Source organism: Gadus chalcogrammus, unplaced genomic scaffold (genome assembly GCF_026213295.1).
Source record: "Gadus chalcogrammus isolate NIFS_2021 unplaced genomic scaffold, NIFS_Gcha_1.0 GACHA072, whole genome shotgun sequence".
In the NCBI taxonomy this organism is placed as follows: domain Eukaryota; kingdom Metazoa; phylum Chordata; class Actinopteri; order Gadiformes; family Gadidae; genus Gadus; species Gadus chalcogrammus.
This window is the reverse complement of record NW_026613507.1, coordinates 42,648-56,695: the sequence shown is the minus strand read 5'-3', so window position 1 is coordinate 56,695 and position 14,048 is coordinate 42,648. Positions and strand designations below refer to the sequence as shown.

The 14,048-nt window shown below is 45.3% G+C and overlaps 1 protein-coding gene across 1 annotated transcript; it reads left to right on the top strand.

The window, feature by feature from the left end:
- Nucleotides 1–2,396: 2,396 nt before the first annotated feature.
- Nucleotides 2,397–13,296, top strand: LOC130378342 (uncharacterized). The gene is made up of 9 exons (XM_056585121.1): nt 2,397–2,487; nt 3,513–3,617; nt 3,880–3,951; nt 9,408–9,458; nt 10,087–10,229; nt 10,418–10,518; nt 10,603–10,760; nt 11,264–11,575; nt 12,629–13,296. Exons 1-9 carry the CDS (start codon nt 2,397–2,399, stop codon nt 13,186–13,188), a joined length of 1,593 nt encoding a protein of 530 aa, XP_056441096.1. The 3' UTR covers nt 13,189–13,296.
- The last annotated feature ends 752 nt before the right edge of the window (nt 13,297–14,048 follow it).

Here is a 14,048-nt window from a genome sequence, read left to right as displayed (position 1 = left end):
TCCTCAGTAACTACCCCAATTTTTTGCGTACCTTGTTTTTAAAGTGTTCCCACACACACACACGCACACATGCACACACACACACACACACACACACACACACACACACACACACACACACACAAACACACACACACACACACACACACACACACACACACCACACACACACACCACACACACACACACACACACACACACACACACACACACACACAGGAGTGAATGATTGAAGTTCAACATAAACGTGGTTTGCGTGGATGTTAGTTCCCTGTGAGCAGAAGAGATAGGCTTCACAGAAATGATACGAATCAGAGTTAACATCAAGTACTGGAACAACCCGTACTGCTTTTAGACCATACACACAATGGCCCTCATTTATCAAACGAACGTAGAAATGAGCGCAAATCTGAACGCATGATTCATCTTACGATAGGACCCACGTGAGATTTACGAAACCTTCGTATCACACCAATCCCAGCATACGAAGGATCTTGCGTTGATAAATACGGCGGCTGAGATCGATCGTAATGAACGTGACACGCCCATATAAAAGCACGTCTTCAGAAGTCTCGCCCCCAACTTTTACGACATGGAGAAGAACGTCCAACGGTAAAATAGAGGAATTTTTCCGAGACCCAAATGGAGACGCTCGGGTCACTGGTGGATGCGAACCGTCTGGTTTTATTTGGTAGCCTAAAAGCTGGCAATAAAGGCCAGCAAAAGAATGCTATATGGAAGGAAATAACTGTTGCAGTGAATATTGTTTCCAATGTTCGTCGGGCTACGGAAGAGGTTTGTTAATTAAATTAATTAAATAATAAATTAAATGTACAACTTCTGTTATCCAGCTTAAAACATTTCACATATATGCTATTGTTTGCATTCCGTTAAAGTTATTTAATTCCGAATAAGGTGAAGAAAAAATGTTCCGACATGAAGCTCATCACCAAAAACGTGTTGCGGCTGTGAAGCCGGCCAAGCAAGAAACGGGAGGAGGCCGGTGCAGTGCGACTGCAGCGTAACTCACCGAGATGACTCTGACCATGTAGTGCGCCCTGATGTAGACGATGCCCAACGTTGCTATTTTGGAAATAAAAGAATCGTGCGTGCCCCCAGGCCATCGGGCTACCATGTTCAGGATTGACATTCTGGCATCGCAAATAATCTGAACATTAACCGAATGGTAGCTTTTGCCGGTTGATGTACGGGTAATCATTAATAGAATGGTGGCTTCATACGCACATGGGTACAATCAACCGCACCAATCACATTTGGAAACCTAAGCAATAGCATAAAAATCCCGTTTGATTCCAGTTTGCTGATCGTTAGTGTATTGGGAATTTAATATAACGTTCAGAGAGGGACAGTATAGCTGCCAAACTGCTGGCATGGTTCGGCTAATACTTGGCTGGGAACATACCAGACCTGTCCCCGATCTCCCGCTGAAAGGTCCCGGTGGCCAACAACCCAAGGTAGAGCACACCTGCAACTGGCACAGGTATTGCGTTTGATCGCCTAGTTTCTCGCCTTAACTGTGGCTCCAAATCATTGCATAGCTCCATCAGGAGATGCCTTGGGAGACGAAAACGACTCAAGAGCCATTCATCGCTCTCCATAAAAAAATCGGCGCGGGTCTCGAAAAACTCTCTCTCGTCTTAGACGTGCGTTGAGGGTCCTCTAACAGAGCCAGATCTGCCATCGCTGCGGACTCGACCACCTATTTGGCAAAGCTCCTGTTTATATAGACAGCTGAATAAACAATTTCACCTGTCACATTCTAATTATTTTCATAGCAATACTGTTTTTAATTAGGGCTGACTTGATTGTAATTGTTGAACGGCTGGGCTAATTCCAATTTATTTAGTAATTAATACAGATGTGCAACATGGGCTACTCTGTGCTGCACTATTCATCAGTGAAACACCCGTGTGTTGCCGCCCAAAAAAAACTTGCGTACACGAGCTCAGACCTGACGTGAGATTTCATCGCAGCCTGCGCTCACGTTCAAATTGATAAATGCCAAGCTCAACGTTGAAATGAGCGTAGATCCATTTTACGCACGTTTTCTGTCGTACGCTCGTTTGATAAATGAGGGCCAATGTCTCTCTCTCTCAGACTCACTCACTCAATGACAAAGTTGTGATAGAAAAGTTGAAAAGCTGTCTGCTATATTGTTTTATCTTTATATTCAATTTAAAAAATATCTTGTGGTTTGTGTGTGTTTTGTGTTTGCATGCGTCCGTGAGTCAAATGAAGACATCTGATACAAGTAGAGGAAAAACGCTGTCACTTCATGATTGGTCAGAATTAAAACATGTGACGTGTTTTTTCCAGCTTATATAGCAGAGCTGACTCCTGAGAGCAGAGGCATCGGAAGCTGTCAGGGAGGAACCATGGTACCATCTCTGAACCGGACCCTGGACTCTCTGAGGAACCTGAGGACACTGTCTATTGGACCGGAGGAGACCGGGAAGAGAAGATTTGGTAGGTGCCCTTTGAGAGGAGTTAAAATAGATAATCCATTAAAAAAACGTCTTTTCATCTGCATACATTTGAAATGTACTTTTAGAAAACGTTTTTAGCCAAAGGGACCGACCTGATGAACCAGCGACCCTACAGACAGATTTATTCTCCTAATTAACGACATGTGTGTGTTCGAGACAAAAAGCTCACATTAACCTTCCTATACGTGTGATTACGCCCATGAGTTACGGACTACTGATAGGCATCTCAAGTAGTTGTGTGTTTTATGATATATGTCCGTTATATACGTGGAACAGAGTGCAGAGTAACTTTAGGGAGCAGAACACAAGTTTAGTTTTTTCATGACTTATTATTAATGGTAGTGCAACGTGAAATTAGAGTGACTATGGTTTATGTAATCAACAATTTTGTCTTTTAATAATGGCTGCTCATTTAACTGAAGTGATATCAGGTGTACTTATGAATTTAACATAATTCTATAAAGTTTGTCATTCATATGAACATATCTTAAATTATCCACAAAACATGTCCCCATATTTTCTGCGTGGGCCGATGTGAAAGACCCTGGCAACACGCAGGCCACATGTTGTCCCCCCTCCATTACTGTTTGTATACGTATGTAATTCTGTGTGTATTACTGTATAACTATGTGCGTGTATAGTGTACAATAATGAGGGAATAATAACATGTATGCTAGAGACCAGTACGTGCTCTGCTTAAGTGTGTTCTAAACACGAGAGCCACAGTACCAGTCATCACTTACTGAGGTGTTCTCAGTAGAGGTCTTCAGGTGTTTCTTCAAGACGGGGAGGGATTCTGCAGACCGTAGGGAGTCTGGACTGTGAATGACAGCCACGCAGTATGAATATATCAGTGTGTACATTACTCTGTGTGTCCGTGTGTGTGTGCTTGAGTGCGTTTGTGAGTCTGTGTGCAGTCGAAGAAAAACATTTCCTTACACTGATGGTATCAGAGTGCAAGCTGATAATTGGTCAGAATGAAAACAAGTGATGTTGTTTTTCCAGCTGGTAGAGCAAAGAAGAAGGCTAAGTCCAGACGCCGTGGAAGCCGTCAGAGAGTAACAATGGTCACCATCTCGGACCGGGAGGAGACCAAGAAGAGAAGATTTGGTAGGTGCCCCTTTTATAGAGAATTTAAAAGAAATAATCCAGTCCAAAACAATGATCCAAAAAAGTATGATTTCCTCCAAATACATTTAAGATTTATGTTTAGATTTTTTTTTAGCCAAAGTGACCGTGTGTGTGTGTGTGTGTGTGTGTGTGTGTGTGTGTGTGTGTGTGTGTGTGTGTGTGTGTGTGTGTGGTGTGTGTGTGTGTGTGTGTGTGTGTGTGTGTGTGTGTGTGTGTGTGTGTGTGTCCTACTCCTGAACAGCTCTATGGTTTCACATCACTGTCATTGTGAGCATCGGACTGCTGAGTATTCTCCTCATCTCCCTGCGCTTCAGTGAGTCTAATCCTATCCTCCTGAATAGAATTACAATACAGTAATCATATCATTGATTGTATTAATAGCAATGATAATGTTAAATATTGTTTTTGTTAGATTTAGTGATAATAATAGGGTTAGCACACATACACCGCACGCACACCCATAAACACAGCATACACACACACAAACAATCCACACATACGTGCACGAACACACACGCACATGCACACACACTGCACACACGGGCGTGCTGATGCATGGCGTTTCAAGACAATGGCAGCGCAGGACACCGCCTACACACACACCACACACACATGCACACACACACGCACACACATGCACGTGCATACACACACTGCACACACGTGGATGCAGATGTTTCAAGACAACGGCAAGATTGAGATAACAGCCCCGCCGTCGACACACTCTCCCACCTGAGCCTTATGTCCATCAAAGACACTTTTTTGCAAAACCTTATTTTTCTTTAAACATTCTCCATCTCCTTGAGCCTCCAGAAATGTCTTGTGATATTGAAATCCCCCCTCCCCCCTGCCGACTGTATTAGCTGTTTTATTTTTCTTATGTTTTATGTGTAGGCTATGTGTGACTGTAGGCTACTGCTGCTTGTCTTGGCCAGATCACTTGAAGAGATGTTTAATCTCAATGACGCATTCTTCTGTTAAGAAAAAAAAAACATCTCTCACGTCAGGTAGCCACAATCTGTAATCTAGCCCTCACACCCCCCCCCCCCCCCCCACACCCCCCCCCCCCCCCCCACACAAGCCTGTGCTTTAGTTCACGAAAGTTAGGTAGGTTGCTGCCTTAGCTGTTGTAACATGAACACATTTTTCAGCTGTTTGTTATTATTATTTCCAACTAACCAATAGTAGTTGCCATGCATTTTTTTTTGTATCAATGCACTTTGAGCCCTGAATAACAGTAAAAGCTATTGAATGATTGATTTGCATGCATAGTCTACTACACTTTCCATTAAACAAATCCCCCAACAGTTAGCTGAACATTATATGGTCGCATCCTTCCACTCCCTGTTTTCTTACCCTGTTTAAACAAGAAATCAACTGCATTTGTCCCAGTGTTTGTGCTATGGGAAATTAAAGGTCCCATGGCATGCTACTTCATGGATGCTTTAATATAGGTATTAGTGGGCCCCAAACACAGTATTTGAAGATGTTCCTGAAATTCAGCCGTGGTGCAGAATTACAGCCACTACGGGCAGTCGCACATTGAGCTTTCCCCAAATGTGCCGTTTCTGTGTCAGTAGCTTTAATGCAAATGAGGAGGAGAGAGGCGGGTCAAGAAGGAGGGTGGGGGTGTGGCCCTGAGCAGCTTGAGGCCAAGGTACCATGCGCTCTGCTTACAGTGGATGTATCGCAATGACGAAGCATACAACAATCAATCCCTTTCTCCTCAATGTCATGGTTCATGTACTTCAGGGATTCAAAGCCAAAGTTCCTTTCCCCCAATTCCTTCTCAACCATGGCGGAGATAACCCCAACTACAGTCTGGTTGTGGAATTACTAGGGACGTCAAAGAACCGACGTTTTATGCGCCATAGCATCAAAGCAGAACGGTTATCCAAACTACAAAGCACCACACATGTGGCGCTCGCATGGTCGTAGCTCATTGTCCGATTGGCAGGCCGAATTTTCTGGGCGGGCCAGTCAGAGAAAGGGGAGGTAACTTGGCCCCTTATGACGCCCATATGGGGCCACATTACAAATCAGCGCCCCTTAGCTTCCATTTTTTTTAGAGGCGAGCAGGATACCTAGTGCTCGTTTTACACCGAACGCAAGTTTTAGCCACTGGGAGACGATAGGCAGGCTAGGGGAACTCATATTAATGTTAGAAAACCTCATAAAGGGAGATTTTCATGCCATGGGACCTTTAAGCAATAAAATACACTCTCCTTCTCCAGTATCGTTCGCGACACCCTTCTTCTTCGTCTTTTCTTGAATTTGTCTCTAACTCATGCTCTAATCTTTCATTGATCGATTCTTCGGATGTTGTGAATGCAACAGAATATATATGATGCATCGTTGCAGTAACATTTAAGATGATGGCGATGAGTTCTGCCCGTTCTGCCTCCGTGCTGTCTGCGGTCAAACCAAAACAAACTACAGTGTCAGCGGCCGCACTTATCCCGCCTCTTGCGAACTTCGACCATGCGTCCAATCCCGCCCTTTGCAAGCCCACCCCCCTAGATTCTGCTGATGTCTGAACGACATCGATGTCCCGCAGATAAAGCATCAAGTGTGAAAAACCCTCAGGGTCGAATCTTCTGATATACAAATACGGCAAACTTAAAAATATTATGCTTGCTTCATGAAGTTAGGAGAAAATTGTTATGCTTGCTTCGTTACGTTATAGGTGAACCAATATATTATACGTTGTAACATTATAGGCAATTCTTTTTTTTAATATTTAATTATATTACATTATGCGCTCAGAAATTAAATAGAATATCGACAGTAACATTTAAGATGATGGCGATGAGTTCTACCCGTTCTGCCTCCGTGCTGAACGGGCAGTTTCATATTATTAGCTATGGGTTTAAAAACTACTAGAGGTTGAGCGCAGGCAACGCACACACGGACACTCTAGTCTTACTTCTATATAATAGCAGGCCTGTCGCACCAGTTACTCAAGTTGGTCAGTGTGCACGTGCCAAGCAGCCTGCAGCTCTCACACACACACAGCACACGCAAACGCATACATACACCGCAAGCACGCACATACACACCGCATCCACACACACCGAACAAACACACCACACACATACGCAGCTGTGCACAAACATACACGGAATCACACACACACGCACGCACACACACCACTAGCCAATACAAAGGCAGCGACACACTCGCCCAGGTAAGAGGTTATGTTTTAACCGTAACGGCTCCGCCATCGACACACGCGCAGGTAAGAACAAACACGCACGCACACACACCGCAGCGACACTCGCCCAGGTAACACGTTATGTTTTCAAACATAACGGCTCCGTCATCGACACACGCGCCCAGGTAAGACCACACACGCACACACCGCGACTCGCCCAGGTTAGACGTTATTTTTTTAAACATCTTACTGCTATAGAATAGCAGGCCTGTCGCACAGGTGAAGGTGCGTCCACACCAAACGCGAAGGGGCGACATGACTCCATACAAATTCAACGTAGAGACTCGATCAAAGGCCGGGCCTTTGATCAAGCGTTTGTGTTCTTTTTGTCTCATTGCTTTATTGGGCTAATCTGAGGAGAAATCTATGCCATAAACAGAAATATTATAGGCCTTTATTACACGGGTCTTCTCAATGCCGTGGAACGCTCCGTTCACTTGCATGGGTAGTAGTCCGGTAACTTGTCAACCCCAGCGGCAGACTATTTCACTGCTGATCAACACTACGAATGCTGGTAACGAATAAATTGTGAAAAGACACACCATGTGAAGTTATTTTCCAAATAAGATTTGAAAAACTTTGGAAGTTTATTTAGAACACTATTTACATGGTTTCGGAGTAGTACACTTTGACATTTGAATACAGTTCAGCGAGAAAGGCGACGAAGAATAAGAAGGGGGCGTTCCAGTCTGCGTGAACGGGAACCCCCACCACACGAGAACGCCCATTTGTGTCTGCAGTGGGATGATCATAGATATATATAGAACACTAGATACGTCACGGCAATGTTGAGCTCCGGTCGGCTGACGGCCACCGCGGCTGCCATCTTTAATGGGTCAACCCGCTGTCTAGTGCATTACACCATATGGAAAATTCATACAAAGATGTAGCAAATTTGAGCGGTGATGGCTCAGTGGATGACACTAAAAGGATGAGGTGGTGGAAAAGGTGGATGACACCATCATAGTTGATATTCCATGTTTGATTTTAAGTGGTAGTAAGATTTTTTTTTCCCTCTATGTTATACAAGAAACACACTTTTTAACACATGACATTTATATGTTAAAAAGTGTGTATATATATATATGTATATGTGTGTGTATATACACATATATATATACACATATATATATACACATATATATGTATATATGTAACTATATATATATAGTTATATATAACTATATATAATTATAAAGTGATTCCCTCTGATCTGGTTTGTACTGAACGACGGTGTACACACTTGAAAGCAGCACAATGAACTGGCATTGTTTTTTTTTGAGAAATGAGCTGTGAACATATATATCTATGGCTGTCTGACAGTCTGAGAATACCTACTCAAGACCCACACAAGATGGCGGCTCCGTGTGCCGCGGCTGAGAGGGGCGTGGCGTATCTAGTGTTCTATATATATCTATGGGGATGATATTGAAATATTTGAACTTCACCGCGACATTCGTGTGATGACAGCCAATCAGCATTCAACGGCTACTGAGTGACATAACGTAACAGCCAATCAGCTTTCAACAGCGTGGCCACTGAGGGACGTAACGTAACAGCCAATCAGCGTTCAACAGCGTGGCCACTGAGTGACGTAACGTGACAGCCAATCAGCTTTCAACCGGCCAACCGTTCCCTGCAGTGCCGACCGGGTGAACCGCAGCATGGAGGAGAAGGGATTGTTGCCGTTTGCACTCCCGGAGCTCTATCTATAATAGTATATAATATGATATAAATGTAATGTATAATATTACGGCCAGAAGCTGTGTGAGCCTCCGGACGGCCGTAGCGCGTCGGGATTGGGCTTCGAGGGGTTTGTTTACCGGCGTTGCTAGGGTTACCGGTCCTGTGTGTTCCAACGGTTTATTAGCGGTGGTATCTAATAAATCGCTGTCTAATCAATACTTCATTCACTGCCTCTTCCGTGGTCATTACGATATCATGAATCGACTGCGTCTGGTTCTCCGCCGTCCCTCCCTCTTCCACAACAGGTAAAGACATGCTACGGTGGTTATCTCGGCCGTGGTTCACAATGAATTGGCATGAAGCTCCGTTGGCGGGCAAAAGATGCTTGCTTCATAACGTAGAGAGGAAATTATTATGCTTGCTTCATTACGTTATAGCTGAACCTAAATGTTATACGTTGTAACATTATAGGTAAAATGTAATTATATTATGTGCTCATAAATGTGTTACATTATCGACTGGGGTTTCCACATTATAGCTATGGGTTTAATTACAACTAGAGGCTGAGCGTGCAATGCGCGCGCTCAACCTGTAATAATAGCAATGATAATGATCATTATTGTATTTGTTAGAATTTGTGTTAGGCCAACTAATATGAATAATTGTAACAATAGCAACGATAATGATATTGATAACTGTAGTTATTGCTATTTTAATTAGTATTAATATTATTAATACTAATAATATTAATTATTAGTATTAATAATTATGGACTTTGTGTTTGGTTGGCTGTGGGTCCTGTGATGCTTAGAGACGATGTTGTTCTGTTTTAGAGCTCATATCTTCTGTATTCCTCTGTCCTGTCCTAGACTCACCGTCACCCTGGAAAGAGGGGAGAGAGCACTTACTGGATGAACTCGGTGAGGGTTTTATCCAATTTATTAAATCAATCGCGTCATTAACATTCATTTCAAAAATAATAATAATAATAATAATAATAATAAATTTTATTTATAATGCACTTTATATTCAAGAATCTCAAAGTGCTACAGAGAAAAAAATACCAAAAAAACTATTAAAAGGGGGGAACCTCAAAGAAAGTTAGCTAAATGCTCTTTTAAAGAGATGGGTTTTGAGGTTCCGTTTAAAAAGAGCTGTAGTCTGTGGAGCCCTCAGGTGGTCAGGGAGGGCGTTCCATAGTCTAGGGGCAGCAGCAGAAAAGGCCCGATCACCCATGGTGCACAGCTTCGTATGTCGGGTTTGGAGGGTGTGAGTGGATCCTGAACGGAGTGTACGTGAGTTTGTCGGGGGGGTGAGGAGTTCCTGAAGGTAGAGGGGGGCAAGTCCGTGAAGGCACGGACTTCAAAAACACCCTCTGCTTCTGTGATTCATATTGTGGTCTACTAAGGTCAGGTTTCTATTGTCGTCTATTGAGGTCATGCTTCTATGTGGTCTGTTAAGGTCAGGTCTCAGGGTTGTGTGTCCGTAACGAAGACCGTAAGATAAGCAGTTCTCTGTTTGTTCAGGATGTTCTTTTACATTCAACAGATGAATTGACGCTTCAGGGCTGGATGCTTCACGACAAGAGTCTCTACCGTGTTTCTACCACTAAGAAGGGCTGGAGGGCCAGTAGAGAAGACTGTCAGAAGAGAAAGGCAGACCTGGTGGTCATCAACAGCAGAGAAGAACTGGTGTGTGTGTGTGTGTGTCTGTGTGTGTGTGTGTGTGTGTGTGTGTGTGTCTGCGTGTGTATGTGTGTGTGTGTGGTGTGTGTGTGTGTGTGTGTGTCTGTGTGTGTGTGTGTGTGTGTGTGTGTGTTTGTGTGTGCGTGTGTTCATCTGTGTTGCCTAACAACAGATGCTATTACCTTTGGAAACAGGCGTTTGTCAGCAGATTGATGGATACTTCCTGGATTGGACTGAGTGATCGAGAGAAAGAGGGGACCCACAAGTGGGTGGATGGTACCCCCATGACCTCAAGGTAAGGCTGAAGACTCTGTTCAGCAGCATCTCTTCTCTGAAAGTGACAGACTGACCTCCACTGTCTCCTCCTCGTGGTTCTCAGTTGGAGACACGTTAAACCACGCGATGACGGCGGAGCAAGAGACTGCGTCGTAGCAGGGGAGGACGGCTGGTCTGAAGAACCGTGTAACAGACTGCACCACTGGATCTGTGAGAAGGTCCTAGACCTGGATCATCTGGAGGCTGAGCGGAACAAAGAGGGTCCGTAGACTTTGTTTGTGTTCATGAGTGGAGAACGGTTCCTCCTTTCTGTTCTCTGTGCCGTAGATACAGTAAATACACTCTTTAAGAGTTGAAAGGTTGTTGGATGTGTTTAGGTCTACAAAGGTCAGGTTTATATTGTGGTCTACTGAGGTCAGGTTTCTATTGTGGTCTAGTGAGGTCAGATCACAAGGTTCAACCCTTTCTGGGTTCACCTGCACTAGTTTCTATTGGAGCTGCTGAACGGTTTGGTGTTCTTCTCTTCAAGCTCCGCCCCTGACCCGTTAATCTCTTTGTGGAGTGACTTCCCCTCCCTGGGTAATCTTTGTAGACACTGCTGTGATACTCAATCATGTATGAAAAGGCAGGCCAGAATACTGGGTGTGAATCCCCTGGGTCGCCCTCTAGTGGACAGGTGTCAGGAGAGAGTGAAGGCAGTGTCTGACGCTGCATCTCTAGATCCGTGTTGTAGACGTTCACTCCTCTCCTCCTGGTTTCTTCAGGTTCAGTGATGCTCACGGAGGAGGAGGAGGAGGCCCCCAGCATCACAGAGTTCCACTCCTCTACCCACGTGTTGCCCGTGGGCCAAACGGCCCGCTACACCTGCCACGCCGGCGGCACGCCGGAGCCCACAGTAGAGTGGCTCCACAACGGCAGGCCCCTGGAGAGGGACGGCAGAGACGACCAATCAGAGGCCTGGGTGGAGAGGGGCTTCCTCTTCGTCAGAGGTGGGAGGTACGGCGTGAACACGGTCTGCTGCATGGCGAGCAACAGCGCTGGCACGGCCAATCACAGCGCTGAGCTGCTTGTCTTTGGTAAGTCCTGGATCCAAGGAGAGATGTTTGTTGTTGATGTAGCAATAGTGTAACTATCATCACATGACCCCCCCCCCCCCCACACATGTCATGTTCAGGAGAACAGTACTAGTGATGAATGAGTGTATTCATAACACTGTTGTTGATGTTTTCATAACATTGTTGTTGATGTTTTCATAATATTGTTGTTGATGTGTTCATAACGTCATTGCTGAGGTGTGTGTATCTATGTATGTGTACATATCAGGGTTTTTTCTAGAAAAAATTCACAAGGGGGAAAACATCAATGGTGAGGGAGCAAAGCGACCGAGCGGAGGGGAAGGTGTCCACAGGACAGGGCGTTATCAGCAGGGTTATCAGCAGGGCGGTGCGGAGCTTTTGAAAATTTGAGGTAGAAATGGATCATTCTGAGGCTTGTGAAGGACCAGTATGTTGACTCGTATAGTAAGGCCAAATTACTCAAAATGGCTAAGTTACCATAGATGCAGAACATTACATACAGTAATGTATATAGAAAAAAAAACACGTACTTCGGGAACCTGCTGGAAGAACACTTTATCTTTATTATTTAAATTTCTTCTCAGACACTCTCAGATTCACTGAACTGATAAATTTGGTTCGGGAGAAGAGATAAAAGCCCGCCTACACTGTAAACTGATTGGTTGACTTACCGATCCAGGCCAATCAGGAGGCGCCTGAGGCTCACGTGCACACTGCCTCATGCACAGTTTCTAGATCCCTCTCTGTTGTGCTGCGCGCTCGCTACACAGATGCGAACGGGGTTAGGAGCACGTCTGTCTCCTGTGCGCGGTCTTGCTCGCTCGCTCTCCATTCCGGGAGATTTTAAGTAATTTAAAATTTTCGACAAGGAGGCGCTGGGTTGAAACATTAAAACATTTCCCGGTTTAGATTAACCCCTGACATATGTACATGTATGTATGTGTTCATATCTATGTATATGTACACAGAGTGTAGGAGAACAGTGCTAGTGATGATGATGATGATGAGGATGAAGAGCGGTTCAGCAGCTCATCATGTCTGGTTCTCCCTCAGATGCCTGTGACCTCACACTGGACCCCAACACGGCCAACGGACACCTCTCTCTGTCTGAGGACAACAGGAAGGTGAGGTGGGTTGGAGAGGACCAGTCGTATCCGGATCACCCAGACAGATTTGACTCCTGGCCCCAGGTGTTGGGTAGAGAGGCTCTGACTGGCCGCTGTTACTGGGAGGTAGAGTGGGAAGGAGAGGTTGAGATAGGAGTGACATACAGAGGAATCACAAGGAGAGGAGGGGGTGGTGACAGCCTGCTTGGAGGGAACAACAAGTCCTGGGTTCTTTATTGTTCTGATGATCATTACTCTGCCCGGTACAACGGTACAGGGACAGCCCTCCCTCTCCGCCCCGCTGGCTCCACCAGAGTAGGAGTGTATCTGGACCGGCCTGCTGGCTCTCTGTCCTTCTACAGAGTGTCCCCAGGTGGAGGAGGGTCCTCAGACACACTGACACACCTCCACACCTTCTGGTCCTCCTTCACCCAGGAGGACCTCCTCCCGGGGGTGGGGGTAGTGTGGTGGGGGGGGTGGTCCTCAGCCTCTCTGTGTCGGTTGTAGAAACAAAAGGGACCTCCTGACTGAGCATGGCCCCTGCACACACACCTCCCCCCGGGGGTGGGGGTAGACTGGGAGGGGGGGGGGGTCAGCCTCTCTGTGTCGGGTGTAGAAAAAAAGGACCTCCTCCTCTGGGCTCTGTCATCATCAGTATTTACGTGGCCCCTGCGCGTAAATACACACACACACACACACACACACACACACACACACACACACACACACACACACACACACACACACACACACACACACACACACACACACACACACACAAGAAGGGTGCTGAGGGGGGTCGCTCCCTCTCTGTGTCCCTCTCTCTCTCTCTCTCTCTTTCTCTCCCCCTCTCTCTCTCTCTCTCTCTCTCTCTCTCTCCCCTCTCTCTCTCTCTCTCTCTCTCTCTCTCTCTCTCTCTCTGTCTCTCTCTCTCTCTCTCTCTCTCTCTCTCTCTCTCTCTCTGTCTCTCTCTCTCTCTCTCTCTCTCTCTCTCTCTCTCTCTCTCTCTCTCTCTCTCTCTCTCTCCCTCTCTCTCTCTCTCTCTCTCTCTCTCTCTCTCTCTCTCTCTCCTCTCTCTCTCTCTCATCTCTCCTCTCTCTCTCTCTCTCTCTCTCTCTCTCTCTCTCTCTCTCTCTCTCTCTCTCTCTCTCTCTCTCTCTCTCTCTCTCTTCTTTGAAGTATAGCATGATAAACCATGAAAAGGCTTAAGATCTCTCTTGAATTGTACATAAAATACCTATTGATGGTCAATGTTTGTATAATTTCAGACGGCACCAATTTTGGTCTTAAGGGCTCTGATATCATTTTTATCATAATCCTGATTTACAACCTGATTTAAAGCAGATTTTATATTTTATTCATAATAA